The sequence below is a fragment of the Oryza glaberrima genome, chromosome 9, assembly GCF_000147395.1.
Source record: "Oryza glaberrima chromosome 9, OglaRS2, whole genome shotgun sequence".
In the NCBI taxonomy this organism is placed as follows: domain Eukaryota; kingdom Viridiplantae; phylum Streptophyta; class Magnoliopsida; order Poales; family Poaceae; genus Oryza; species Oryza glaberrima.
Window position 1 is genome coordinate 19,867,881 of NC_068334.1, and position 27,535 is coordinate 19,895,415.

The 27,535-nt window shown below is 44.8% G+C and overlaps 3 protein-coding genes across 4 annotated transcripts; all 3 read left to right on the forward strand.

The window, feature by feature from the left end:
• The first annotated feature begins 1,941 nt into the window (after positions 1-1,941).
• Positions 1,942-5,959, forward strand: LOC127785175 (uncharacterized). 2 transcript variants are annotated; one of them, XM_052312597.1, is made up of 3 exons: positions 1,942-4,656; positions 5,091-5,202; positions 5,312-5,950. In XM_052312597.1, the coding sequence occupies exon 1, from the start codon at positions 2,204-2,206 to the stop codon at positions 4,121-4,123; it is 1,920 nt and encodes a 639-aa protein (XP_052168557.1). In that variant the 5' UTR covers positions 1,942-2,203; the 3' UTR covers positions 4,124-4,656; positions 5,091-5,202; positions 5,312-5,950. The 2 variants fall into 2 exon arrangements, with proteins under 2 accessions (XP_052168557.1, XP_052168556.1); XM_052312596.1 differs by having other exon boundaries at positions 1,942-5,202; positions 5,312-5,959.
• Positions 5,960-8,355: 2,396 nt separating this feature from the next.
• On the forward strand, positions 8,356-10,576 carry LOC127784096 (thaumatin-like protein 1b). Its single transcript, XM_052311285.1, has 3 exons — positions 8,356-8,621; positions 8,714-9,410; positions 10,064-10,576. Exons 1-3 carry the CDS (start codon positions 8,567-8,569, stop codon positions 10,299-10,301), a joined length of 990 nt encoding a protein of 329 aa, XP_052167245.1. The 5' UTR covers positions 8,356-8,566; the 3' UTR covers positions 10,302-10,576.
• A 7,275-nt stretch (positions 10,577-17,851) lies between these two features.
• LOC127785425 (thaumatin-like protein 1) lies at positions 17,852-20,951 on the forward strand. Its single transcript, XM_052312870.1, has 3 exons — positions 17,852-18,327; positions 18,418-19,108; positions 20,320-20,951. Exons 1-3 carry the CDS (start codon positions 18,255-18,257, stop codon positions 20,492-20,494), a joined length of 939 nt encoding a protein of 312 aa, XP_052168830.1. The 5' UTR covers positions 17,852-18,254; the 3' UTR covers positions 20,495-20,951.
• The last annotated feature ends 6,584 nt before the right edge of the window (positions 20,952-27,535 follow it).

The window sequence follows — 27,535 nt, forward strand, 5'->3', positions numbered from 1 at the left end:
GTTTTTTACGTAAAACGAGATGGTATTAACGTATGATTGATTGAGTTTTAATTATTACAAAGTTGAAAAACAGATTAATATGATATGTTACTATGTTAGAGCAACTTTCGTATAGAAAGTTTTCGCACGAAACACACCGTTTAGCAGTTTGAAAAATATATTACGAAAATCTTAATCTTAATCTTCTTACAAAAAAGAACGGGAGCAATGTACTAGTATGTGAGTAACCATTTTTCTTTAGCTGCATTGACCAGGTTGGCAACTTGGCATGAAGACCATTTCAAGCTCGCTTCCAGACAGCAAATAACGGGTTACTTCAGTAGTTTAATTTAGTTGGAAACGCAGAATCCGTTTGCTGTTAAGTCGCCTGATTCTCGCACTAATTGCAAGTTTGTAACACCAAGGTGGACCACACGAACAAATCAAACAGCTGTTTTTTCTTCTTCTTCTCAAGAAGTCAAAAAAGTTATAAACCAACAGCTGCGTGAGCACATGATCTAACACCAGTAGGATCTAACACTAGGAAAATTGCGAGCACTTCTGTTTCGTGAGGGAAAAATTGCGAGCATTTTTGGTGTAGAACAATAGCCTAAAAATCATTTTCTACAAGCTGTACCACCATGTTGAGGCCTTTCTTTTTCCCATATCGTGTTCGTTCTGTTCGGTTGGTGCACGAGACGACGACACTGGCAATGCGACACTTGCATTCTTTTGCCGTGAAGAAAAGCTTGCAATTGGGCGCGATGACAACGATGTTGCTCTGCTACCCCTGAAGTTGTGCAGCTTGTTGGTATTCCTTGCTATCCGGGATGGTGGCAGTTTAGGTGGTGTCCATGACCATACGTCCAAGAAATGAGTCTTTTTTTGTGTGTGATTAAGGAACAGTATCAAACGCCACTATGTCACCATTCCATGATGGGTGCTTGGGAGCAAACAAGGAGGTATCAGAAGCCAATTGGAGTGCTGGGATGACCAACAAGTCTGTTACTCCGTTACAACTGCACTCTCCTCGTTGTGTCCACTTGGCTGCAGCCTCATTTTCTAGATATTGCCCTCTGATAGATAATTCGAGTGATCTTTCCTACTATTTGATAGAATGCTCTAGGTAAAAACCACGATAGGCGGTGGCAGCACTCTCGGTATTGTAGAAGGTGCTGTTTAGAAGATTCTTTTTCCTTCATGATGTCGTGTTCATATCTTATTAATAGCGTGCGGTTTTTGGTGATAGACGTGTCGTGTGGCTATAGTTTTCTACCTGGCTATGCTTCCCAGGATTATACTATTGTCATATTTTTTTATTGCCCTACGTATGAAATGTCACATTATATTATGCGTGATGTTTTAAGGAAACATATTTAACTTTTGCTTCCGTTTTAATAGATGCGACTATATTTCACACACAATATAAGAATCATTTCAACACTACCGTAGTCTCAACCTCATTTGATCATTTCTTTTCTCTATAATTAAACATTCCAATTTCGAAAATGTTGTTAGGAACGTGCCTGGACACCCCCCCCCCCCCCCCCCCCAAAGGCCCCTACACGTCCCCATAAAACAGGAGAGAGTACCAGCAACCGCACATCACCGGCACCGCACATCACGGCTCCATACAAAACGAGTTCATCCACGTGGTGCCGCACCTAACCAGCGTAGCAGTTGCTCCCCCCTCCCCTCCCCACGTCGCCGCTCCAACTATCCAATCCAGCCTGCACAGCCTCCGTCCGTGCCAACCACCCCCCACCCCGTCCATTGACTCCCCCCGCACCCAGCCCAAAAAACACCGCAGATATCGCGCGCGGAAGCGACCGAAACGCCCGCACGCACCGAGACGAGGCGGGCGGTTTGCTTGGCTGCTGCTGCTGCTGCCGGCCTCGGCTCGGCTGGCTCTCCCCACCAGCTCACGCGACGCGCACCCCAACCCCAAGTAGTAGTAGTACCCGCCGCTCCAAAAAAAAGCAGGGACCTATTCCAAATTTACTCCTCCCCACCATCACCACCACCTCCACCTCCACCTTCAACTTCCCTCTCCAATTCTTCCCCTCCCGCGGAGGAGGCAGGGAGAGGATTCCCGGCGAGCCTACGGGCGGGCGGGCGGGCGGGATACTCCACCACCGCCCCCACCCCATTGCTGCTCGGAGTTGACTTCGTCGGCGGCGGCGCGGCGGCGAGGGGGGAGGTGGGGGAAGAGAGAGGGAGAGAGATGGACGATCTGAAGCAGATCCTGGCGAGGCCGATCCAGCTCGCTGAGCAGGTGATCAAGTGGTCGGACGAGGCGTACACGTTCCGGCAGGAGTGCATGGAGCTCAAGGCCAAGGTGGAGCGGCTCGCCGGGCAGCTCCGCCAGGCGGCGCGCGCCGACCTGTACGAGCGCCCCGCGCGCCGCATCTTCGACGACACCGAGAAGGCGCTCGACAAGGCCATGGCGCTCGTCGACAAGTGCCGCGCCCACGGCGTCGTCCGCCGCGTCTTCACCATCATCCCGGCCGGGTCGTTCAAGAAGATGGCCAACCAGCTCGACAACTCCATCGGCGACCTCTCCTGGCTCCTCCGCGTCTCCTCCTCCGCCTCCGACGACGACGACTTCGACGCGCACATTGGACTGCCCCCCATCGCCCAGAACGAGCCCATCCTCTTCCTAATCTGGGAGCAGATCGCCGTGCTCTACACCGGCAACCTCGACGCCCGCGCCGACGCCGCCGCCAGCCTCGTCTCGCTCGCCCGCGACAATGACAGGTACTCCAAGCTCATCATCGAGGAGGATGGCGTCCCCCCGCTCCTCAGGCTGGTCAAGGAGGGCAAGCTCGAGGGCCAGGAGAACGCCGCGCTCGCCATCGGCCTCCTCGGCCGCGACCCGGAGTGCGTCGAGCAGATGGTCCACGCCGGGGCGTGCACCGCCTTCGCCAAGGTGCTCAAGGAGGGACCCATGAAGGTGCAGGCCACGGTGGCCTGGGCTGTCTCGGAGCTGGCCGCCAACCACCCCAAGTGCCAGGACGCCTTCGCGTCGCACAACGTGATCCGGCTGCTCGTCGGCCACCTCGCGTTCGAGACGGTGCAGGAGCACTCCAAGTACGCCGTGACGTCGTCCAAGATGTCCATACATTCCGTGGTGATGGACAAGAAGAACAGCACCCGCGGGGCGTTGATCCCGGACTTGATGGACGCGGGGGAGCATGGCGGTACGAGGCACCCAGGTGGACACGTTTCGCAGAGCAAGAACGAGATGTACAGTTTGGTGCATTCCACCATGGCTGCAAAGCCTAATGGGAGCAGTGGTAAGGTCAGTAATGGCGGTGTCGTCGCATCGAAGCAGCACAACGTATCGTTGTCAGGAGCGACTACGAGGGGCAGGGAGTTTGAGGACCCTGAGACAAAGGCATCTATGAAGGCAAATGCCGCAAAGGCGCTGTGGCATCTTGCCAAGGGCAATGCAGCTATCTGCAAGAGCATCACTGAGTCAAGGGCTTTGCTCTGCTTCGCGGTGCTACTTGAGAAAGGCGAAGGTGATGTGCAATACAATTCTGCCATGGCTCTCATGGAAATCTGCAGTGTTGCTGAGCAGAATTCCGACCTGCGACGGTCAGCATTTAAGCCAACCTCTCCTGCTGCCCGTGCTGTTGTTGACCAACTCTTACGTGTTGTCGACAAGGCTGAGTATGATGATCTCCTTATTCCCTGCATTATCTCATTAGGCTGTCTGTCCAGAACCTTCCGTGCAACTGAGACTCGGATCATTGGGCCATTGGTGAAGCTTCTTGATGAGAGGGAAGCTGATGTCTCTCGGGAGGCAGCACTTTCCCTGACCAAGTTTGCATGCACAGAGAACTACCTGCGCGTTGATCACTCGAAAGCGATCATCAGTGCGGGTGGTGCGAAGCACCTTGTTCAGCTCGTGTATTTTAGTGAGCAGGTGGTTCAGCTTGCAGCACTCGCCCTTGTATGTTACATTGCACACAACGTCCCAGATAGCGAGGAGTTGGCGCAAGCAGAGATCCTTACGGTGCTTGAATGGGCCTCCAAACAGTCGTTCATGATGCAAGATCCGCTAATTGAGAACTTGTTGCCAGAGGCCAAGATCAGATTGGAACTGTACCAATCCAGAGGTGCAAAAGGATACCATTAAATCACTTTGTGTTGTTGGAAGGCATGAAAGAAGAATATAAAGCTGTTCTTCTTTACAATGACCAAGTACTGTACATACATCGGGTGGCTTCTATTTATACTCTGGTTAAACCTTTTTTTATCCCCGACATAGGAAAAAAGTTGTTAAAGTTACACCTTTTGTTGGGTTTTTCATGCTGAGAGGTAATTTTGCTTCAGGTGTCCTGGGGGTTTGTAGGCTTTGATGGTCAGAACTTAAGTTGCTCTTGTTGGAGGTATAGTTTTGGGAGATTAGCATCTTGTACTCTCTTTGGCCTATGTATCGTGTATATTACATTTCGCTCATCTATAAGAGAAATTTTCTTTACTTCAAGGTTCTTGCTCTTGTGTGCGCGCGCACATGTGCAACCTCACAGTTAGACTGTTTTCACTGCTCAATGATGACTGTACACTTCACCAATTTTTCGTTCATGTTTCAGATGCAATTACAGGTTCCAGTCTTTTCATTAGTCAACTTCACCAGAGGTTAACCTTATACTGGCAAAGGTGTTCCAGGTACTTGTTTCGATCTTATAGTCTTTGCCATCAGAATATCATTCTTGTTTGCAGCATATCTGTAGCAGTACATCATTGTTTTCTGTATATACTAATATACTATGAGGCGGCGGACCATATTCCTATGACTTGTACGTCTGTATTCTGTAGCCATTCTTTGAAATTACTATACATGATAAGTATGCTGGAACACTTATTTACTTAGGAAATGCGTATCGATCAAGTACCTACTTTCTTTTTTCGTGGTTGTGAGTGCAATAAGTTGTGCTTTCCAAATTCTCCATATACATCACCGCAACAGCAGTTTGCTTCATAATTTTGATGTGGACATAACCTTGGCTAGGCCCCTATCTAGTCCTGTTACGAGTACCTTTCAGACAACCCATTTCGTCAGTTCAAACAAATCACATACTCAGTTTCATGTGGTGTAACAGGATGTAGCCTGAGATTGAGGTCATCAGTTATTACCTGACCAAACTGTCGCAGCAATTGCCAGCTGATCTTTGTAGTTTTCCTATCAAGAATCGGTGCATGACCCATGTTCAGGTATGTGAGGTTCTGAAAGACTGAAACTAATTGGTTGCATGGGTACTATTTGGATCTCGATCTTGTTCTAACACTATTTAGCCATTTCTTCCTTTCTCATACCTGGCAGTGTCAGGTTCCGTCTGTTGCTCGTATTAACAGCAGATGGGCCCTTCCTATACGAGCATAGCGACAGCCATGAAACTGATTGTGCAGGTGTCTCCTGATGGTTCACAGATTCTGCAGTATACCTGTCATCTGGAGACAGTGGAATGGCTGGATCCTCTAATTTCAGTCTCATCCTTTGTGCACAGCCGCTGCCAAAGCCTGCATCGGTGAAAGGTATTTTTCTCTGCGCTTTTCAAATGTCATCACTCATCACATGCAAAATGGGCATATGGCTATAGCGGTTGGAAACAATCAAACGCCACGATTCCATCCTCTTTGTGGTCGTGGATTAGTTAAATGCTGATGAATTGATTGGTTTGGTGTGTTAAGCTGGTAGCTAGATTATCTTGTCTGCATTCGATTGTTCAGCGCGTCGAATAAACATCGGTGGAGCAGGCAGGCAAAAAGATGGGCGTGCCTGCAACTAATCGCACATCATAAGCCTCCATGTTTGGTCATCATGCTATTTTTTTTTTTAAAAAAAAACTCTGTGTAACAAGTGTCGACATTATCTTTGTAAATGGATCCTTTTACACTTGTCGGTTGTTTTTAATCTTTAGAGGGCGTCAGGTGAAACAGTAGCTAAAATAAAGCAAAAACGGAGTGTCGTTCTTGGCTGAATGACAAATAAATTAAATTTACTCCTATAAAGTTAAAAATAAATTTAAAACAATGTTTTATAAAATTCATATGTATTTTTTTTAAAAAAAAGAATCACACCGTTTAGGAACTTATTCCATTTAGTCAGTTGCCAGTTGGTGCAACAGGGCCCATTTCCCTTTCTTGTTGAGACATGGATCGGGCCTGAGTGAGAAGAACAGGCACTGCAGCATGGGCTCTACTTGTTGGGCTGATAAGGTGGGCCTCTGAAGTCTGAACATTGGGAGTTGTTCATCCCGGCTAAATTCAGAAGTAGAGTCCACTGATAAAATAATCAAACTCGATCGATGAGGACATACCGTCCGCTACAGAAAAATGTGGTACATCAGTAGAACCTCACAATTGTCAAAATATCCTGTTAGGTACTGGAGTACTAGTATTTGTTAGCACTAAACATGTACGACCGGTTCGTTTGTCTAAGGCATATTCATAGCCCCGCCGTCTGAACTCTGAATAGGTGAGCAGTCAGCCGCCCATCTGAAGTCTGAACACGAGGCGACCAGACAAATTTATCCGGCTGATTATACAAGTACGAGTAGTACTTGAGGTCATTAGTGGTAATGTAGCACCTGAGCTGCTATTCACAAACTTGAAATAGGGTTTAACAGCATTCGGCAAACACATTTGGCAGATGAACAGGAAGATCATGTAGTAGTTTGTATTGTCCAGTCCAAATGACTGTCAACACTGATGTTACTCTCTCTCTCTCTTTTTCACAATAAGTACAGATACAGAAAAGCGTATATATCATAGTAGCACTAATCTAAGAAGTTCTTCCTCGCAAAAAGAAAAAAAGTCTTAAGAAAGTTCAAAAAATACCAATGTTTTAAATAGCGAGTTAAGGCATTTAGCGGTTAGCTTCTCAAACAGCTGACTAAATGGAGCTATAGCGGCTAAATTGTACATGAGAGTAAATAGCTAGAACCCTTCTCAAACAGCTATAACGGGAGATAGCGAGAGATTTAAAACCCTGAAAAATACACAATTTTTATAACTAACTGCATCTCTCAGATCGAGTTGTAAGATGGAGGAGCATATAATAAGCAAATAAACAGGTAGTGATGGAAGTGTCAGAGATGGGATCAAATTTGACTTGAGCAGAGCATGCATATGAGCAGGCTGTTGGCAGCCAACTCGGAGAGCTCATCACACTCTCTCCCCTAAGATTCTTCACCGCGAATCCCGGTTTGGCGTTCCGGGAAGGATGACGAATGTCTCTGCATTCCGCACAACAGACGCTCACCTCGCCTCCTCTAGATTCGCAATTTTTCTGGGATTCAACTCAACATTTTTGCTTCAAGCTACTGTAAAGATTAGTTAGTACTACTAAAGATGATCAAGTGATGCTCTAGCGTGAAGTAAACATGTTAATACCACTGCCAATTGGTAATTAGCCGAGTGTTGCTACACGAAAGGGGACCCATAATGGGCGATCGATCGCCGTGGGGATGGGGTAGCGATCAGATTCGCTCCCCACCTCCCCCCTCCCTCCCTCCACCAGGTTTCCTTTTTTAGCACCGTATTACTTTCTTATTTTAGTAAATTTATACATCTAAAGTTTATACACCTCAAATTTACACAATTAAATTTAGAGACTAAAAGGTTATAAGTCAAAAGTTTATATATCCGATTCAAATTTGAATTTGAATTCAAATTTTTTTAGTATTTCTATACATCTAAAGTTTATACACCTAAAGTTGTTTATAGACCCAAAGTTTATAAGTCAAAAGTTTACATACCCGTTTCAAATTTGAATTTGAATTCAAATATTTTATATATATATAGTATTTTTATGCATCTAAAGTTTATAGACCTAAAGTTTATAGACCCGTTTCAAATTTGAATTTAAATTATATCTGATTCAAATTTAAATTTGAATTCAAATATTTTCTATATATAGTATTTCTATACATCTAAAGTTTATAGACCCAAAGTTTATAAGTTAAAAGTTTACATACCCGATTCAAATTTGAATTTGAATTTGAATTCAATTTTTTTATATATAGTATTTCTATACATAAATTTTTCTAACTTTTTGTTTTTTAAAAAAAAATTGTGGAGATGTGTAAACTTGAGGTGTACAAACTTTAGGTACATAAATTTACTAAAATAAAAAAGTAATGCGATGCCAAAAAAGAAAATCAGGTGGAGGAAAAGAATCAGAAATCTGATCGCTCCTAGCGATCCCTATCGATCGATAGCGATCGATCGCTAGGTAGCATTCTCGTACACGAAAAGGCTTTTCAGCTGTCGCTTCATACCAGGGTTAAATCTCGCGGTTTCACCACGTGTCAGCCTCTGATTGGCCGCTCCTCTTTGCAAACTCGAACGTTGAGCCAGCATAACATGTTGACCTGCGGACAGGCGCACAGCACCGGCCATCACGAGGCTCCAAGCAAGCGCTCTCAGTCTCTTATAACTTATAAACCCCGGTGCTTGATTACGCGCAATCGCATCGCTACCACGAAAACTCCACAAGAATCCATCAAGAAACATACACTCGTTTCGTTTTTTCCTTTTTTTGATCCATCTTGCTGCTAGCTTGCTGCAACCGGCAATGGCGACGGCTCGCCGTCTCCTCCCCGTCACTCTCCTACTCATCTCACTCTCAAGTACGTACTTGCATTGGTGATCAGCTGTGCAATGTGGTAGTAGCTGTGTTCTGATGAGATTGTTGCTGCTGCTGTTGTTGCTGTTGTTGCAGGGGCATTGTGCACGACGTTCACGCTGACAAACTCGTGCGCGTACACGGTGTGGCCGGGGCTCCTGTCGAGCGCCGGGTCGCCGCCGCTGGCCACGACGGGGTTCGCGCTGGCGCCGGGGGAGTCGCGCGCCGTGGACGCGCCGGCGGCGTGGTCGGGCCGCGTCTGGGGGCGGACGCTCTGCGGCGCCGACCCGGGCGGGTCCGGCCGGTTCGCGTGCGCCACGGGCGACTGCGGGTCGGGCGCCGTGGAGTGCGGCGGCGGCGGCGCGGCGCCGCCCGCGACGCTGGCGGAGTTCACCCTCGACGGCGCCGGCGGGAACGACTTCTACGACGTCAGCCTCGTGGACGGCTCCAACCTGCCGATGGTGGTGGTTCCCCAGGGCGGCGGCGCGGCGTGCGGCGCGACGGGGTGCCTCGTCGACCTGAACGGGCCGTGCCCCGCCGACCTGAAGGTCGCCGGCGCCGACGGCGCCGGCATCGCCTGCAGGAGCGCGTGCGAGGCGTTCGGCACGCCGGAGTACTGCTGCAACGGCGCGTTCGGCACGCCGGCGACGTGCCGGCCGTCGGCGTACTCGCAGTTCTTCAAGAACGCGTGCCCGCGCGCCTACAGCTACGCCTACGATGACGCAACGTCCACATTCACCTGCGCCTCCGGCACCGCCAGTTACCTCGTCGTCTTCTGCCCTATCATCTCCAGGTAATTAAGCCGAACAGATGAATCGTCGATTCAGATTTCAGTGAGCCTGATCAAATGCAGTATCATGTGCCACTGCCAACCATCAAATCATTTGACAAGAACGTGGGTTGGATGGTTGGTCAATGATCATGCATGATCCAATGTACGTGACTACGTTGAAGATGATTAATTTCAGGCTTTATTAACGTCTTGTGCCGACTGATTAAGTTACAAGCAACTACTTTCTCCTTTTTTATATATTATAATAAGTTGATTTAATTAGAAAATAATAAAAAACTTTAGGTTTGATCAAAATTTTAAAAAAAGCTAGTAAAATCTACAATATCTAATTAGTTTCGTTAAATGTTTACTATATTTATTTTATAAACTTGATAAACGAAACAGCTTGTATTATAAAACGGAGAGAGTAGATAATTTGCCTCGATGAATATGCTCGCCATAGAAAGTCATACACGTATAAGCCATAGCCGTGCAATTAGCCTCCTTTTTGTTCTTGCCCTCAGCAACGGTCTTCTGGCCGATTGTCGATTACTTTGTGTTTATTACTTTCTTCTAATATATTGGTGTGTAATATTTTTATGTGTTCGTGATAAAAGCCTAATGAGTGATCAACCAACCCTGCGTTAGAAAGCTAACTCTGGTATGATATCCAGCCTCAAGTCGTCGGTGGGCGGCGGCGCCACGAATCCGTCGGCGTCGGGGACGGGGCTGCCTCTCATCAACGACACGGTCTCCTTCCTCAACCGCGGCGGCGGCAACGGCGGCTACTACGACGCGTCGAGCAGCGCCTCGCTGACGGCGCCCAGCCCCCTCCCCGTCGCCGGCCAAGCGGCCGCCGCCGTGCTCGCGTGGCTCTGCACCTCCCGCGGCCGCCACTGGCTGCCGTGGTAGAGATCGCCGCCGCCGCCACCGCCGTCATCCGCCGGAGCACACCTCGTGCAGGCCAGCCGTGCTGATCCGCCATGGCGCCATGTGCCGGCCGGCCCGACATTTTGACCTCGGGCCGTATTGCGATTCGCGAATTGTATAGATTATCAATCACCATGGATCGGTGAATGGCAGCCGCATCTAGTACAAAAACTTGGTTGATTAATTGGGAAGATGAAGTAATTAATTAATTGGTCTCCTGTCACAAAAAAAAGTTAATTTCCAATTTTTTTTCAAACTTCCAACTTTTCCATCACATTAAAACTTTCCTGCACACACAAACTTCAAACTTTTCCGTCACATCGTTCCAATTTCAACCAAACTTCCAACACAGCCTAGATCAAGCCCTAACTTTTTTTTTCAAAAAATTCACATCGAATCTTAATTTGACACATGCATGGAGCATTAAATATAGATAAAAAAAATTAATTGCACAATTTGCTTGAAAATCGTGAGACGAATCTTTTAAGTCTAATTAGTCCATAATTAGCCATAAAGTGCTACAGTAACTCATATATGCTAATGACGGATTAATTAGGCTTTAATAAATTCATCTTGCGGTTTCCAGGCGAGTTATGAAATTAGTTTTTTCATTGGTGTCTAAAACCCCTTCCAATATCCGATCAAACATATGATGTGACACCCAAAAAATTTATTTTCGCGAACTAAACACACCCTTAGTATCCACATTGCAGCAACCAAACCTGTGACATTTTTTTCCCTAAATTTGAAGGAAGAGACGTCCTGCGAACATTTTTTTTAAAAGAAATTGTGAGGGTGTTGAGGATTAAATACGAAACCTTAGGATTAAAACCACATACCCCTTATTACTGCACTATCAAGTGCATTAAAAAAAGCAGGGTCTACACATTGCGGCAACCAAACATTTTTTTTTTTGAGATTAGAGAATTGCAGAACAGAAGCAGGTGGGTTAGGGCATGGGACAACGTGTGTATGCAGATGGGTCGGTGAGTCGATCACATGAGCGTTTCCTTATTTTGTACGTACACGTCAGGCATGGTCTTCACTTCACTCTTCAGAAATCTAAATCCTGAATGCTGCTGAATCAAATCCATGGTCTTCACGAATTCTGAATCAAACTATCATCTGTTCTGATTATCTGGGCTCGATGTCTGAAACTCTGAATCCTTTCACGATGGATCTTGTTGGTTACTGCTTGTCTCGAGCAGTGCCAGTTGTTGACACAGTTGCAACGTCAGGGTCTTTCCGGTCTCGTTGTGATTTTATAGCGGCAGCAGTTGTGGGCACGTACTACTGTAGTACTATAGTCGCATGGCTGACTCTGAATAATCTGAATGCATGGTGAAAACTGAAAAGGTTGGGCAGGCAGAGTTTGGACCACTCTGGTGCATGGCATGGTCCATCTGATGAACTGATCAACTTCAGCATGCATCGCTGCATTACTTCATTGCAGTGCAGACTGCAGATGCTGATTCCTTTGATCCTTTCCCTCTGGTGCAGTAGTCTGGTAGTACAACAGGAGTACAGGATATCAAGATACTTGGCCCAAATGTATGACAATAGGCTTAAGTCTATTTTGCCTCCCCCATCCCGTGGTGGCCATCCACGGCTGCGACGGCATGGCAGAAGATGAGATGAGGTGGAAGTCGTTGACACGTGGGTTCCACTTGCTAACTCAATGAGTCAATCACAGTCAACCTGTCACGTCGGTAGAAACCGCTTTCCAAATCATCGAAGGAGTCGATTTGTACCGGTTTTTGAAGATAGAGGAGACATTATATCAGGTTTTGCGGTTGAGGGTACGATTCAATCAGGAGCAATATATGAGGGAGAAATAAAAGACTTATTCCATGACAATTTGAGCTGGTGTCCCTGTAAAGGCCCATGTGCAAATGGGTTCCAATGTGCTTACTGTTTTAGAGCCAGTTTTATGGACCTACAATGAATAAAACAGTTCAAGGTCTATCCATTTTGAACATGGTATAACAGGAAACAGATAACTTCTTTTTTTCTTTTCTGATAATGGATTTTTATTAACCCGGTCTCTATATCCACAAGGGATATACACAGCCAAATGATACAAGAGCACTTAGGCTCACACCACATTGAAGAGGAGAACACACACAAAAAAAAAGAAAAAAAAAGAAAAACCTACTATCTCAATACATCCTTACTTCTTAACATCCTCTACTGAAACGACCATATTCGACGAGTGGAGATCGTCTAGCTGACGCCGCCCCTAGTGCGTTGTTGCTACAAAACTCCGCTAGTGTCATCTTCATCCACTTGCTTCAAGTGAGTTGATGCCACGCTCCGCCGGTAAGCCCACCTTCATCCGTCATCGTCCAATCAAAACTAGCCGACCAGACGCGAGTTAAAAGGATCCGCTTCCGCTCCACCGGATTCCTAGGTCTCCATCGCCCATAGGGCCGTCACCGACATCGGAATCCTCCCCTGCCTCTTAGACTTCTAGGCCTCTGCCGCCGACGGGATCTACCTTCGCCTGATCCGCCTCCTCCTTGCCGAGATAACAGAACACTTCTATCACTACCAAAGCTACTTTTACCAAATACTGGAAAAACCGCTTGATGACAGATGATTAAAAGGTAGGAAGAGTAAGTTGCACTCCCTCCGTTTTATATTATAAGTTGCTTTTAATTTTTTTTTTCAAGTTTTTAAATTTTAATCAAGTTTATGAAAAGTTAGCAATGTAAAGAACACAATAATACTTTTATTAAAACTAATATTTAATATATTTTGATAATACATCTGTTTTGTGTTTAAAATATTGTTATATTTTTTAAAAAAATAATTAAACTTAAAAAAATATAGCTAAGAAAAAAGTCAAAACGACTTATAATATGAATCAGTGATAGTGCATAAAAGAGAGAGAGGTAGAGAAAGCAACTCACTCAGCTGGCGAGTAGTCGTAGCCTTTGCCGATTACTCCTAGAATCTACTAATAACTAAGATTATCTCCGGCCGTCACAAATCCATGTCAAAGTGCAGGAAATAGTAAAAGGAGATATAGTGCAGATAACTAAAATTAACATGGTGACGAGCCCGTAGGCCCCACCACGACGGCGGCAGCAGCAGCTAGAAATGAAATTGGCTTATATATGCGTACGTGCAAAGCGGCAGGCAATGTGCAATGCCGACATGGCAGACGTGAATCGATCGGTCGCTTTATATCTCGGCGAAAAGAGTGCCCCAAATCTTCCCCATCTTTTTCCAGCAGCCGGTCCATGCAATGCAATGCACCTGTGTACAGTGTACTCTTCCTTTTCTTTAGCAATATTGCAACTTGACTTCTTTAATTTCATCGTTTCCCTTTGCTTGACATGGCATTGACATAACGCAGCCGTCGCCGGATGAGATCACCATCAATATACCTAGTGCAATGACACAGGGTTGTATGTATATACGTACGTGTACGTACGGGGGCACGTATACCGCCGTTTTCTCAGTTGCTTAACATTTGAGTCGTTTGGTGCCCTTCTCGGGCGTGTTCTTTCTGAGGAATGGAATTCCATTCAGCAGCAAGCTTTCTCGGCTTTTAGGGCCTATTCACTTTGATACCATTTTCAACCATATCACTTTTTTTTTTAAAGTTGTTAAAAAAAATATCTACGTTTACTTTGTTACCAAATTTAGTAAATACATAAGAAATCGTGCCAAAATTTTAACAATATCGCTATCTTACCAAAATTTTGGCAATCTGAACAGGCCCTTAAGCGATACAATTCTTATATATAAAAAAAATACTTTCATATACGATTCTTAAACAACTATTTCAAATCCATTTTTTAATTGTCATAGTTCATCCATTCTTTTGTACATTTAACAGTTATCATAAAATCATTCGGCTATTAGAAAAAAATGACTCTTAAAGTATTCCTTTTGTTAAAAAAAATCCAATTCTAAAGATAAATTTGAACATACATTCTCTGAATTTGATTATTTGGCTGTGTACACCTCACGAAGCTGTAGAGGCCAGGTTTGATAATCCTTTATGTAAAAAAATCTATAGAGTTGGTTTTTTTTTTAAGAAAGAGTACAAAAGAGAGAAATTTGCACATGAACCGATGAACGGCAGTCACGTCGGAGTCGAGATGACTTGGCGCCGCATGGACTCCACCTCAACGGCACTTGGCCAACATTGCCCATTGACTTCAGCTACGTGCAACTGTGCAAGGTCAAGCGAAACAGTGGCAAGGCTGGCAAGAAAAAAACATTCAGAAAAAGCATGCACACAAAAGCAGCGAAACAGTGTCTAGCCTTTGATCCCTTCCCTCCTGGGCCATATGCCATGCAGATGCATCCAAGAACACAGGGATTGATTCGTATCATCCGTCAAAGCAACAGCTGATGACTGTTTGGAGGTCGTCAAATCTGCCATCAACCAATGCCCCATTTCTCCTCCTTGGCAAGCAAAGGATTTGATCATATGATCTCTTCAGAGACAACAGACAGACAGACAGACAGACAGAGAGAGAGGAGAATTAAAGAAAGAAACGAATGCAAATTTGGGAGCTACTAGCAGGTGGACTCCCCCATGGCTGGGCTTTGGCAATGCCAATGTCGTACGAGAACAGTGGAAGGTGACGCACTGACGCCTATCTATCTAGTCTTCTCCTCGTCCTCTGCTTTTCCTTCTTGCGATAGAGAAGATGATGAAGACGAAAAAGGTTTTGAAAAAAAAAGAAGAAGAAAGAACTAGCCTGATCTCTTATCCGATATAAGTGTAGATCATCTTGTACGCTTTACACGGCAGCAGCAGCAGCAGCAGCAGCATTGTGTACTGCCGAGGTTGTGCACCGATTGTTCTTCGTCGTTCTGTTTCTTCCTTTTGCTTCTGCCTGAAGAAAATCAAATCGTTCTGATCGATCGAACACTCCTCCCCGTTTGCCATTTGCTGTGCAGTAATTGATCAGAGAAAGTAAGTAAACGACTGGAACTAATGGGCGTCAAGTTAGTTGGATGGAATGGATACCTGAAACTCTGCAAGATTGATTGTTACCTTTGTTAAAAAGAAAATGTCCATTCGTAGGTTATGCAAAGATCGAGCATTGCACATATAGTTTAATCTGGTCTTCTGGATTTGATCAAAGTGGTGTGTAGAGTCACCAGCATTATGGTTATGCCCTGATCCTACCAGCTACCTACGTATGATTCAACTAAACTTATTTAGCTGGCACATGTCTATCTGAAAACATTATTCTTGTTGCATGTTGGAGTCAAAATAATGGAAAAGAAAATCCCACTGTAACCAATAAATATTTCATCAATCTAACAATGTTTCACAGAACATCTTATTTTAGCTCAAAACTGAAACATTATCCAGATTTGCTAAGTGGCATTTGACTGAAAAATTGAGAAAGATTTCTCCACTGTCAGATCCGTGCCAAGATCCCTAACTGAGCTCCTCTCTTCTTCGGTGCCGATAACACCCCTACTCCGGCAGAGGACCTTCGGATCAGACAATCCCCACATTATCATCCATATCACTATATGTAAGAGATTTTTCTCCCTGCATAAGGTAACTGTTAGATCTCAGTTAACTGAAGCTGGTTGTAACCGACAGAGCCGAACTGGTGCTTTCATGTAACTACTCGACTAATTACAGGTTAGGAACATATCATTTTCACATGAAAGGTAAGTGCAGTGTCACTGCTGAATATCTTAGCATGAGCTTTAATGTTACTTAGCTAGCATTACACGGTGGAAAGCTGCAGGTAGCTTTCGATCGCTGGAGCAATCTCTGCTGCGTCGTCGTTAACGCTGCTGGCCAACCTGGATTAATTGCAGAGGCGTTCAAAGTATCTAGCAGCTGCTGCTACCTCCAGTACAAACAGAAAGCAGCAAATCTATCTAATCTAACGATTGATCCAGCACTGCACTGCACCATCGATGTGATTAGTGCAACGCCGACTCGTCCTGAAAATGATACGTACCGCTGTGCTTGGCCTTTGTGACAGTAATATGATCACCTGTAATTTTTTTCCCCATCTCTGAATAGCTAGTTCTGCAGAAAATGATTCCTTTTCTTTTGCGTTCTTTTTTGTTGGTGGTAATAAACTGATTCTTCGGTGCTGACACGAAGATAAACCGATTTTAGATAGGGACATGTGTGGATTGATCTAGGCTTATTATTTATTTAGTTGAATTAGATTGGATCAGCTGGCAGCCATAACAATCCACCCTTAATTTTTAAAAATGAAACGTGTAATCTCAGATTTTTTTTTTTAAAAAAAAACTCTGAAATATCCAAACTAAAAGAACAAAAAACAGTCTAGTTTTGTTTTTTAGAGAAAAAGTCACAAGGACCCAGCTTATATTGAACGCTAATCATCAGAGTTATGCTTGGATTCCAGCTTACCAGCAGAGTACAGACCAAAATGACACAGCACCATCAGCAAACCAACTACTAGACATTCAGAAACGAAAGCATCAAAATAGCCACGGCTGGAGACATAGAAAGACACAACTCTTCACGCTTCCACAGTCCCTCAAAAGAAACTACACATCAATCTAGAGCTACCCTACACCTGTTCTACTCTGGCGAAGCCCAGCACTGAACTCCATTATCTTTCCTATCAGCAACTCCAGCTCACCAATCTCCACACCTTGGATCAGATCGAGGCCACCACTATAATAAGAAAGAAGTAGTTTGGAAAGGAAGCATTAGGGGGGAGTAGATCAATTTATCTCTAAACACCATAGTGTTTCTGGTAATCCACAAAGTCCAGTATACAGCAGCAAGAAGCAATCTTAACGTTCAACATTCTAGTTTTCGTGAAAACCGGACTTCCAAGCCGGCTCAAAATTAAAAATATTCAAACTAAATTTTAACTTTTTTAAACCAAATTTGTCTGATTTTTTTTTTGCTGGTTTACCAACAGTTTTCGTGAAAAATGGAGATACCGTTCATGAGCGGTTTTCGATCCGGTAACGTGATCTTGAACCCTGCTCTCAGCTGAGCACCATGCAATAACTGTCGTTTCCCCTCGTCTTCATCATCATCGTCAGCAGCAGCAGCAGCAGCAGCAGCAGAAACGGAAGCTGGACATCGGTCGGCTCGTTCCTCCAACGATCTTGCCTGGCCACATTCGCCATGGACCTACCTCGACATCGCGTGCAAACCGACGAATCCCACACACCAACACTGGCACAAAACAGAGGCAAAAAAAACACGACAAAAGCGAGCGACCGCCACGCCCAAAACGCAGCAGAAGCATTGGGCAGCAACGAGCCAAAGAATCGATCGATGATGGCGAGTGATCACCAAAGTTTTCGCAGCGGCTAATGCGCCGAGAAAACGAAGGATCGATCGATCAGATCATCGGATGGGCCAAGGACCAACCAACGAAGGCCCCCCCACACACACACCAGCAAGACATCATTCGTGAATGGCAGCGGTCGTCTTCTACCTCCATATGCTCTGCTGCCTCTTCCATTCCTTTCCAAGAAAGCATTTGGGGCATTTTTATCCCAAGTACTCTGTTTCTTCCTTTTTGTTTTTCTTTCGAGAGAGAAAAATAAAAGGGAAAAGGCAAAGAAAACAAAAGGCAATGGAATAAGTGAAACGAGAGGGGAAGTAGTAATTCTTGGTATCATCATTTTGCATATCATTGCTGACGTCACTGCTAGCTGTATAAATAGGCTAGGTGTGTAAGCAAGCAAGCCTACACTCGGCTTGCTCCCACTCTGCACACTCAAGCTGTAGTGGCCACTATTACTAGTTTACTTGCATCTAACTTCCTCCAAGCTTCTAACCACCGTCTTGCCATTTAGGGTTAGCTGACTGCCAATTTCAAGAACATACCGGTCACTCTTGCCATAACTGATCACTTTCCTGCATATCCAGCATATATATACATATAACAGTAACGCACATTTGAATTGGGTTTCAGTTTACAATTTATTGCTGCTCAAATGGCTTCTTGGATCATCACTCGATCTTCTTGGATCATGAGTGTGTTCTTCGTCATCCTATCATTCTTTCAAGGTATTGAGATTGGCAATGGTGAATTGAATTCTTGGTTCTTGGGTTTGTTCTGTTTGTAAGTTGATCATGGTGGATTTGGTGTGTGTGCAGGGTTGGTAATGGTGGGCGGCGTGACGTTCACGTTCACGAACAGGTGCGGCGGCACGGTGTGGCCGGGGGTGCTGTCGAACTCGGGGAGCTCGGCGCTGGGGACGACGGGGTTCGCGCTGGGCGCCGGCGAGACGCGGTCGCTGGCGGCGCCGGCGGGGTGGTCGGGGAGGTTCTGGGCGCGGACGGGGTGCACGTTCGACGACGACGGCAAGGGCACTTGCGCGACGGGGGACTGCGACTCCGGCGAGGTGGAGTGCCGCGGCGCGGGGGCGGCGCCGCCGGCGACGCTGGTGGAGTTCACGCTGGGCAGCGGCGGCGGCGGCGGGAAGGACTACTACGACGTGAGCCTGGTGGACGGGTACAACCTGCCCATGGTGGTGGAGGCGGCGGCGGCGGGGTGCCCGGCGACCGGGTGCGTCGTGGACCTCAACCAGCGGTGCCCCGCCGAGCTGAAGGCCGGCCATGGCCAGGCTTGCCGGAGCGCGTGCGAGGCGTTCGGCACGCCGGAGTACTGCTGCAGCGGCGACCACGGCAATCCGGACACGTGTCACCCGTCGGTGTACTCGCAGATGTTCAAGAGTGCGTGCCCTAGGTCGTACAGCTACGCCTACGACGACGCCACGTCGACCTTCACCTGCACCGGCACCGACTACTCCATAACCTTCTGTCCTCGACCCGGCAATCCCAACAGGTTGGCCAACTCTTTTTTTTTTTTTTTACAATTTTTACCTCTTCGCTTTACTTTGCGTGTGCATTGTCGTGCTCTCTCTATGTCCCAAAAAAAACTCAACCTATGATATACTCTATGAATCTGGACATAGAGTATATCTGATTTATCGTATTAGGATGTGTCAGGTTAAGTTTTTCTGGGACGGAAGAAATATCTATTAACACTGTTGAATTTTGGGCTCCTATGTTTTGTTATAGACCACAGCTAAAATTTAAATTTTAAAATTTAGTTTTAGAGTTGGTTTTGTTGTTTTTTCATTGGAGTTTATTTTTAAATATTAAGTTTTAAATTATTTAAGGATACATATAAAATGTTTACTTTTGTATATTACTCATAAATCGTACGGTTTATATCAACATTAAACCAACCGATGGCAGCCTTGGCTTCAGCAGCTTATCAAGCTCAATTGGTCAAAGGTATGGACTCACATAGGAGATTTTTGTAGCGTAAAAATTTGGTACCTCCTTAATTAGGCAAATTAAGCCTAGCATACACTTTAGTAGGCTTATTTTCATAGGTTATTTGTCCTGTGGTGGTTGAACAGTCGCAAGATACATCATAATATGGAAAAAAAAAATGTCAAGTTTAGGGCTCTTCCCTCTATCAAGTGAGGGTTGCTGTGGCGGTGGCCCAGAGCTGAAACATGGACGGACATTATGGCTGGAGAATATGGGCATCTTCCAGATTACTTAGAAAATGCATTTTCGACAAAAGGAGCATCAAACTGAGATGGAGAAAGGAGTGAGGGGGTTGAGAGAGAGACAAGGATAAGCTGTGAGAGAGAAAAGAGAGAGAGCTCTGCTAGCTAGCTTTAAATTGTTCTCCTCTCTTCTTTTGCCGCCTTCGCCTTTGTTCCTTCCCCACCTTGTATGGTCATCAGTCACCCGCCATTGCTAGTGACTGTCCAGCTTAAAGCTTCCCATGCCTAACTGGACAAAAAATCACCAAAAAATCAAGGGAAAAAAAAACAAGCCTGGAATCTCTCACATACTATCGCGACACGGTTATCAGGGTAAAATTAACTTGTCTTATGACGGTCTAATCTCTCATACATTAACTAAACATCCTTGATTCTTCTTCTATAGGTTGCATCTTGAATTCCTGATTGATGACATTTTTAATAATCTTTTTGTTCATCAACATATATATCATGTGTCATTCTATCTCTGCAGTCAGAAATCGAGCAATGACCCGTCGCCGAGGCCGAAGGATCCGCAGCTGGAGGACGACTCATGGCTGGCGAGCTTGGCCACCAGCGAGGTCGACGGCGCGGCGCCGGCGTCGACGTCGTTGTTGCTGCAAGCCACATTAGCAGTGGCAGTAATGGCTTTGCTTGTGCTACACTAGCTAGCTAAAGATTAAATTGGCCGGATATTTCAGTCAAAAAAAAAAAGGCCGGATAGGAGATGACCCTGATGTGGCAAGAGGATGGAGATTCTTGATCGGTAGGAAGTGGCCGGTGTTGCTTTCCGATTTTTTTAAAAAAACAAGATTGGAGCAGTAGGATGAGGACGTGAAGCGATATTCTTTAGCCTTTTGCTTGTGGATAGAAGGATTGAAGCTCTGTGGACTTCTAGTGGTATTATGACTTGTTAAGGTGTCACCGTGTCAGTCAACAAGAACTCTCTGCAAGACTGCAATAGTTTTCTGCCTTTCAGGAAACTTGCTACTTTAGTTACTTCTTGTGTATACATTTTTGTCTTTTTATTATTATTTTTTTTGCCCCCACATATATTCATGTCACATGCTGTATTCCAAGTAAAGAAAGTATATAGTAAAATTTCATCACCTGTTATCAGTCTAATGAATCTCTTTTACCTTTCTGAAAGTTAGATGATGATTGTTGTTTTGACAATCCTTAAGCATTTTCATGATCATGTTTTACTTCTTTCTTTTTTTTGATAAAAGAGAGGCTTACAAAAATGGATAGTACCATTACAAAAAGACAGTTCTGGTAAAACAAGGCTTAGTTTAAGGCTCCTGGTGGTGCCAAATCATGTGATCACATAAGCTATGAATCATGTTTTACTTTAGTGACTGTAGTCCACTCTTAACCCATGCTGTCCTCAGAAAGCATTTTTCCCACATAAGCTACCAGTCATCACAATTGTCCTGTCTTCCTCATTACTCTGTGGACACTTGCAACCAGTTACTGTGATCAGAAACTCAGAATAAGGCTGAAGGGTTTTGACTTGTACCCGTTAATGAACAGAAAAATCACCTTTCTGAAAAAGACTAGGATGTAATTGATGATGTTAATTGAGTGATAACCACAGATTCCTTCTGATGATGAGAGGAAAGTTCTCTGGGGAAAAAAAGTGAAGATATGGTGATTCAGAGCAAAATAAAACGGGGGATAGATCTTGAAAAGGTTTGGGATGGCCCTCGAAGATATGCTCATCAGAAGAAAAAGGAGAATAATTACTTATTGATAAACCATAAAGTTACCTTTCAGATAGCTCAGTAAAGTAAGCACCACCCAAGTAAATACCGACAGAATAGTACGGTAGATTTAGTGAAAACAGTCAGACCTCACAAGTAAATTAGAAAGTTATTACTGCACATGTAGAATGAATATGGCATGAAAAGAACAAATGCAAGGAGAGAAGACAAAACCAAGTTATAGTTCAGAAATGCACGAATTTCATATTGGTAGCAAAGTCTTAAAAGAGGTCTTCAGGAAAAGAAAAAGGTACCAAGCACCTTTTTTTACAAGAAAAAATAAGTACTAACCATTGCCGACTTCAGTAGAATTTCACCAACCTCAGATTATTACGAGTTCTTTTTGATATATTTGATGGTAGTGCATTAGAGCCAACATCTAACAGACTTCATTCTAGATTTGTAGTAATGCTCGAATTAACAATCCTGAAAAATATGAAAAAAACAGTTACATAATTCCAACATGTAAGATCCCTATTCACTGGTAGGCGAATAATTTTTGTTTGCAAAGTCTGACATAGTTGAACTAGTATTGCAACATATCTACAATAAAGAAAAGATCAAAGACATGCATTATGAAATATCTCCTCTTTAGAATCATGCTATCTCATACTTTTCACCACGACAACTGGTACATGTAAGAAATGAAAAAGTTTTTTTTTAGAATAAGAAAAAGTAGATACCTGATAAACGAGTAGTTGTTGTTTTTGTTTTTAATGAGAATGTGACAACATAGCAATCCAGGCTGTTTCCTGCACCTTTCTTTAAGTGACTAATCAGAAATTCAGAATTGACAACCATAAAAAGCCTTGGAAGCCATTGATAGAGGGGCAATATTAATGCTCTGAGCAAAAAATGAACCACTGATAGATGGACACTATAGGCCCCTACAGAAATTTGAGCCTTCCTTTTCTACCTCTTTTTTGTATATAAAAAAACTTCTCTAATTCTTTTCATGGAACCTCAGCTCAACTTGGCACATTGATGCCTGGATCAGATCGCTGCTTAAATATATCTCTGCTTCAGCTACAATGTTCTTGGGAGCATCTTTTTTATCTTTCTTGCTTTTCTAGTTTTTTTCAAGGCAAAAGGAAGTAGATTCCTTTCAGCCCCTACCAGACTGCAAAACTAGGCAGTAATAGTAGCATCGCTGGATTCAAAATGGAAGGGCATAATACAAAGATACACAATCCTTATGGGTATTCCCAAAAAAGAAAAATGGAGTACGTAAACTTTATTTCTTCTTAATACAATGATGCGCTCCTTGCGTATTCCAAAAAAAAAAAAAAATGGAAGGGGAAGATACAGTGGAAACTGTACCATACACTGTAGAAAAACCATTGTCATATGTCACTGTAGTAGTTGCTCTGGGGTCATCCTATTGTCCTATTGGGGAATAAAAAGCTATGATTGCGTGCGTATGCTATTGTGCAGTCCTAACAGCAACTGCAGGTGATCTGTCAGTCAGGCAAAAACCCAACTGTATGATTCTGTTCACTTCCTTACATTTAGCAGTTAATTAAATTTTCCAGAGTATTGTACGTAAAGTTGGTGGGAATAAGCCAGTTAGGTGTACAGGAGGGGGTAGTGGCATCTGGTTTTCTTCCTTTTCTGGAAGAGATATAGTTGTATAGGAATTATGGATCATTGATATTTCTCTTAATATAAAGATGCGCTCCTTGCATTTGCATATTCCCGAAAAAGAATTAATTATGGATCAATGAGGAATAAAACAAAAGTACTTGTATTAATGAAGTGGAAGCTTAGTCTTCATTGCATAGAGTGCAAAGGTTCGAAACCTGATATACTGTAAATATGCATTAGGTTGAGGGCAATCAGTATTCATCCCGTATTTGGGTATAAAATATTCTTCAGAATCCTGAAATCAGTATTCATCCCGTATTTGGGTATAAAATATTCTTCAGAATCCTCATGCCGACAAGAGTTTGCAGCCATTTCAGGGGAAATCAAACAAAACTACTAAGTTCAGAAGAAGTCATGCATATTCGAAATGTGTCATTGTCTACAACACAATCAGCTTATCTTAACCTTGAAGTTAAATCCGCTGAAATGACCTGGAAGGCAGCTTCAGCAATTTGCTATGTTTCAGCATGTGCTTTATGGGGCGAAGTGCCACTGATGTACTCTCTTTAGAGAAAACAACAAAAAAACACTAGACCAATTTTTATTTTAGAATTACAGGTTTATCAAATGTGAGCCGTTAAAAATCATGGAAGATTTTGACAGGGACATGATATTAAGCAACATGGGCCACATTAAAAAGTATGAGCTTCACCATATCAGCATCCACTTATACCGACTGTCTCTCAAAATCAGATCTACACAGCACCAACAAGAATCAAGAGGTCATGTTAATATCCAGCTAGAGATGCAAGATATTTTTTTTCTTGCAAATCCGAGTGACCAACTAAACTGAGGGTCAAAGGCAAGACAACTGAATTTGGTGAGTTACACTGTTGATCTGTTATCCTAAAAGGCCTATATATATAAACAGCTCAAAGACTCTCATTAGAATATGAGGGGATGAGGTGTTGAATTGAGGCATCAAATATACCTGAATCTCTTCAGAAAGTACTTTCATCTAGGACTATTTTGTCAAATCAGCACCAGCCTAGCTAGACCAGTAAAATTGGACCAGGTATTAGATTGGCTTATGTATATATTCATGCTGCATACAGGAATGCAATGCATAATTAAGATGGTAACCAAAAGCATAAACCTTGTACCAATCCACATGCTTACGACTGATTCAGGCAAAATTTTTCCAGCATGGAGGACAGAACAGGAGCCTGGTTCTGTCCTCCGTCTGGTTCATGGCGGCGGCGTCTCCGGCTTGAGGGAATACGTCTGACGTCGGGGTCGAAGTAGGCGGTGTGGGCTGGTGTTCTATCTGTTTCCATGTCAACCTCCTCTCTTTCTTTTAGTTTACTTGGGTGGAATGTAAGGGGCCTCAATAATGCTGACAAGAGAGCCCTTGTGCGGGAGTCTGTGATGTCGAGTGGGGTGTCGGTTGTATGTTTCCAAGAATCTAAGCTTGAGGTGGTGGATTCGGCGGTGGTGTTTGACTCCTGTGGCTTAGATTTTGATGGCTTCGCTGCGTTGCCGGCGGAGCAGACTCGCGGGGGGGTAATTATAGCATGGAAGGGGGCGGCTTTCCAGGGGAATGTAGTGCATATAGGACAGTGGTCAATCACGGTGCAACTTCGTTGGATCCTGGGCGAGCGTTCCTGGTTCCTAACGTCAGTCTATGGACCACAAGGGGATGCAGACAAGCTGCTGTTTCTGGAGGAATTGTCGATGGTGAGGAACAGTTGTCAGGGAGAATGGATGATCACTGGTGATTTTAACCTCATTGCGGCTGCGATGGACAAGAGCAATAGCAGAATTAACAGAAGGTTGATGAATGCCTTCAGGAACAAGCTGAACGAGCTCGAATTGAGGGACGTGTATCTTTTCGGGAGGCGATACACATGGAGTAATGAGCAGCAGCAGCCGACGCTGGTTAAATTGGACAGATTGCTCGTCTCAACCCAGTGGGAAGAGTGCTTTCCGGAAGCGCATCTTCAGGCTTTGAGTTCCTCCAACTCAGATCATTGCCCATTGCTACTTACTTGCGGTGTTGCAGGGGAAAGAACCAGACGATTCAGGTTTGAATCCTACTGGACGAAGTTGGATGGTTTCTTAGAAGCGGTCATGGAGAGCTGGCAGCAGGAAGTTCAGTCTGATGACCCTTACTCGATTTTGCATGTCAAGTTGGCGCGGCTGTGCAAGAAACTCACCAAGTGGGGGCAAAGAAGAATCAGTAAGTTCAGGCTTCAAATCCAAATTGCGAACGAAGTGATTTTGCGTCTGGATGTGGCGCAGGAATCTCGCTTGCTATCGGACTTGGAGCGCCGCCTTAGGGCTGGCTGCAAGGGGAGATGTTTGGAGTTGGCATCATTGGAAAGAATTCGGCTGAGACAAAGGGCTCGGGTAAGAAACTTGAGGGAAGGGGATGCAGGCACTGCCTTCTTCCACATGAAGATTAAAGCTAGAAGAAGGAAGTTGTTGATCCCAATCTTGGAACACGAAGGGAGATGCGCCACATCTCAACAAGATATGCAAGCTTTGGCCCGAGAATACTTCGAAATGGTGATGAGCTCAGAGGAGAGTGACAAAAGGGAGATTCTTTTTCAGCATACTCAGTTGAGGAGAGGAGATATGATTGAGCTAGACAATCCTTTCACTGAAGATGAGGTTTGGGCAGCTATCCGGAGTATGCCGAATGAGAAATCTCCTGGGCCGGATGGTTTTACGGGGCTTTTCTACCAGACTTGCTGGGACGTGATCAAACCAGAGCTGATGCAAGCACTTGACAAATTCTGCTCAGGTAATAGCCAAAACTTAGATTTGCTCAATTCGGCTGTGATTACTCTTTTGCCAAAGAAAGAAGCCCCAACTCTCCTAAAGGACTATCGGCCGATAAGCCTTGTGCACAGCTTCAGCAAGCTAGCAACAAAAGTCATGGCTAGGAGGCTGGCCCCAAGACTGGATGAATTGGTTCCCTTCTCGCAAACTGCATTCATTAAGGGCAGAAGTATACATGAGAATTATGTCTTTGTCAAGGGTTTAGTGCAACAGTTTCACAAACGGAAGGAGGAGATGATTCTCTTGAAGCTCGACATTTCCAAGGCCTTCGACACGGTATCTTGGTGCTTCCTACTGTCCATGTTGAAATTTCGGGGTTTTGGGCCGAGCTGGAGGCGGTGGCTTTCTATGATCTTCGTTACAGAGAAGACGAGCATCCTGATCAACGGAGTAGCATCGAACCCCTTCAAACCGGCTCGGGGGCTGAGGCAAGGCGATCCATTATCGCCGTTGCTATTTGTACTGGTAATGGATTCCCTTCAAGCTTTGGTGGATCAAGCAAGAACCATGCATCTTCTTTCCCCCCTCTCAGCAAGACAGAATTTACCTTCTATCTCAGTCTATGCTGACGATGCCGTGTTGTTTTTTCGGCCTACGGCCAGAGAGGCTCTAGTGATCAAGGCAATCTTGGGCCTATTCGGTGATGCAACAGGCCTCAAGACCAATTTCTCCAAGAGTGCGATCACACCGATCCACTGCTCTGCCGATCAGCTGAGCTTGATTGAAGAGACGCTCTCATGTCGAGTGGAGAACTTCCCGATTACCTATCTCGGTCTACCCCTTGGTACCAGGAAACCCACGAAGGCTGAGCTGCAGCCTATCCTCGACAAGCTTGCCAAAAAGGTCGCGGGGTGGAAACCGAAGATGTTATCCATTGATGGAAGGTTGTGCTTGATCAAATCGGTACTTATGGCGCTGCCAGTGCACTTTCTGTCTGTGCTACAACTCCCACGATGGGCAATAAAAGACATTGAGCGCAAGTGCCGAGGTTTCTTATGGAAAGGACAAGAAGAAGTCAGTGGAGGTCACTGCCTGGTCTCTTGGAGAAAAATTTGCTTGCCAATTAATAAAGGAGGGTTGGGGGTGAAAGACTTGGACCTTTTTGGCCAGGCCTTGCGGCTTAGATGGCGCGCGAGGCAGCTGGAGCAGAAGGACAGGCCCTGGGCTTCGGCCGGTTTCCTTCCGGGGAGTGACGTGGATGCTATCTTCAATTCGGTGGCAGGTTTCATTCCAGGGAATGGTCAAGATACACGGTTTTGGACTGTAGATTGGTCTGGGAAAGGTTGCTTTGCTTGGAGATGGCCGACCCTTTTCACTTATGTCAAGCGTTCCAGACTGACGGTGGCACAAGCATTGGTCGACCATAGATGGACGAGGGATCTTCTAGGCTCCTTGTCGACTGAAGCCCTTGGGGAGTTCTTTCAGCTTTGGGATGAAATGCGGGAGGTAACTCCGGACAACAGTGCTGACTCCATTCGATGGAAGATGGCTGCTGATGGTCTTTATTCAGCCTCTTCA